The 2,891-nt window shown below is 47.0% G+C and overlaps 1 protein-coding gene across 1 annotated transcript; it reads left to right on the forward strand.

Moving 5' to 3' along the window:
- Positions 1–522: 522 nt before the first annotated feature.
- Positions 523–2,553, forward strand: LOC126070994 (serine/threonine-protein kinase MARK2-like). The gene has a single exon (XM_049875309.1). It carries the CDS (start codon positions 523–525, stop codon positions 2,551–2,553), a length of 2,031 nt encoding a protein of 676 aa, XP_049731266.1.
- Positions 2,554–2,891: the final 338 nt, after the last annotated feature.

Here is a 2,891-nt window from a genome sequence, read left to right on the forward strand (position 1 = left end):
CTTTCTGGCTCAGGAAGCTCCTTCAGTGACCTGAGACATCGTGACCAAACTTGGCTTGTTTTCTCTTTAAATTGTGGTTTTTCTATTTCCTCGCCAGCTATTCTTATTTTCTCTTTGTTTTTCCTCATTTGCATTCATTCGTTTTTCCTTTTATTCTTCCTTTACATCCTCAATTTTTCTTTTTTTCTATGTACTTGTTAATTTTTTTATCATCTTACTATTATTGTTTTATTTTGTATTTTTTCTTATCCTCATGTTATTTATTCCTTTTTTGAATCTTTCTCATTGATTTCTTGTTTTGTTTATATATACAATTTATCTTATTTTTATCAGTTTTTAAAATTTTACTTCCTCTTTTCTCATTTTACCTTTTTGATTATATTTTAACTTTTTCTCATTTTTTCCATATTTCATTAAGTTTTTAGTCACCACTTTTTAGGGTTTTGGGTTTTTAAGTTTTTAATCCTACCACCAGGGCACCTCTTATCCCAAAGCCCGCTACGCCTTCGCACCATAGCCAACATGCTGCAGAGCCACTTAGCCTTCTCTGCTGTGGAGGAAACTCATGTGGGACGCTACCACCTCCTCAGAACCATCGGCAAGGGGGCATCTGCCAAGGTCAAGCTGGCCCAGCACATCATCACCGGCCAAGAGGTAGCCATTAAAATAATTGACAAGATCCAGCACACGTCCTCCGACCTCCACAGACTATACAGAGAGATAGAAATTATGAAGGATCTCCATCATCCAAATATTGTAAAGCTGTTTGAAGTCATAGAGAATGAGCACGCCCTCTATATAGTGATGGAGTATGCAAGTGGAAGGGACCTCTTTTACCACCTAGTGAATCATGGCTTCATGAGCGAAAAAGAGGCCCAAACGAAATTCCAACAAATAGTGTCAGCGGTGAAGTACTGCCACGACAAGAGTATTGTTCATAGGGATCTGAAAACAGAAAACCTACTATTGGACAAGCGAATGAACATCAAACTTGCAGACTTTGGTTTAGGAACTGAATTCACCCCAGGGAGCAAGCTGGATACCTTCTGTGGCACTCCCCCTTATTCTGCCCCAGAACTCCTTCAGGGAGAAAAGTATGACGGACCCCCAGTGGATGTGTGGAGCCTGGGAGTCATCCTATACTTCATGGTAACTGGATCTCTGCCTTTTCGTGGGAAGACCTTGACGAAGCTGCGAGAGCAGGTGCTGCAGGGACAATATCACGTTCCCTTCCACATGTCTAGCCAGTGTCAACACCTGCTCAGTAAAATTTTCATTCGTGACCCAAGAAAGAGAGCCACGTTAGAGGACATCCTAGCACATCCATGGATGAAGGTGAGCCATGAAGAAAAACAAAAGCTCTATGTGCAGCCACTCCCAGACTACGATAACCACTGGCACACTGAGGTGACGGTGAACACAGGTTACGTGCAGGAAGACATTCATGACTCACTGTTGAACCACAATTACAATGATGCGAACGCCACCTATCTGATCCTGCGTCACGACACATATGAGATTGACAGCCACACCAGCACCCTGGAACCCCAGGCTGAAGCCCATTGCACCGATAGCCACACTCCTTCCTCATCCCATGAAGTGCCTCCTACCGTCTGTCCTAAACCCAAACAGCGTAGTTACACCGAGCCCACCATTCCCACCTTTGGTTACTACATCCGCGATGCTTTGAACACTCTCTCTGAGGGAGGGATGGGGACCTCCATGGTGTCTACTTCTCCATCATTCTCCCTGGCCCTGGCCCACCTGCGGCAGCAATCTACCACAGCCTGGGCACAGCCCAACCAGGACTCTGACCTGTATGCCAAGGGGAGAAACAGTGAGGTGCCACAGCCCATCACACCACCCCAGTGTGTTTCTGTGCCTTCCTCCTCAGCCTACACCATCAACGAGAGTGCCGGGGCCCCGGAGAAAACCAGTTTTACCCAGGGAATGTCAAATCTAAGCTCCGCAAATGAGGAGCACGTGCTTGAGTTACCTGACCAGCCGAGTTTGCCCCAGACTGTGAGTCTAGCCTCTTCCTCTGAGGAGCAGGTGCATGAGTTACCTGACCAGCCGAGTTTGCCCCAGACTGTGAGTCCAGCCTCTTCCTCTGTCAGCAGCCAGGGCTGGAAGCGGGCCACTGGGAGGTTCTTTAAGCTCATGAGAAGATGCCTTTGTTTTACATATGACAAAAAGGACCACAAAGCATCAGACAGCAAAGCTGCACAAATGATCAAACCTCAACAGGCCAAACCACGCTCTCTCAAATTTACCTGGAGGATGAAGATCACCAGTTCCTTGGAGCCCGACGAGATGCTGCAGGAGATCTGTCAAGTGTTGGATGCCAATGGCTGTGACTGGGATCTCACACACAAATACACACTGCTGTGTATGAATGGCACACCAGGACAACAGGACTTCACTCAGTGGAGGATGGAGGTGTGCACCCTGCCTCGGAGGACTCTCAATGGGGTAAAAGTGAAGAGAATTTCAGGGACCTCTGAGGCCTTCAATAACATTGTCTCAAAAATCACCAGTGACCTTGCACTTTAAAATGGGGGCAGCAGCTGCCTGAGAGAAAACAGGAGTTCCAAGGTTTAAGCTCCTCTGTAATTTTGAAGGCAATGTTCGGAAAACCCACCTAAAAAAGGTGCCCGAAATTCACTTCACTTGAACCCTGTTGAGCAATCATCAAGGCAGTGTGCATACCTTCATCCTCCACTGCACAAAGTCCTCTTGGCCTGCACGTCACGTGTGCACAGCAACACATATGCCCGGGAGACATCCCACTCGCAGCTGTTGGCATCGCACACTTGGCAGATCTTCCACATCATCTCGTTGGGCTCCATGGAGCTGGTTCCTCCACGTAAACTTCAGCGACAACAGCTTGG

This window comes from Elephas maximus, chromosome 3 (assembly GCF_024166365.1).
Source record: "Elephas maximus indicus isolate mEleMax1 chromosome 3, mEleMax1 primary haplotype, whole genome shotgun sequence".
In the NCBI taxonomy this organism is placed as follows: Eukaryota; Metazoa; Chordata; class Mammalia; order Proboscidea; family Elephantidae; genus Elephas; species Elephas maximus.

Bases quoted from the DNA above. Each gene is read 5' to 3' on its own strand.
- LOC126070994 (XM_049875309.1), top strand. From the start codon at position 523: ATGCTGCAGAGCCACTTAGCCTTCTCTGCTGTGGAGGAAACTCATGTG.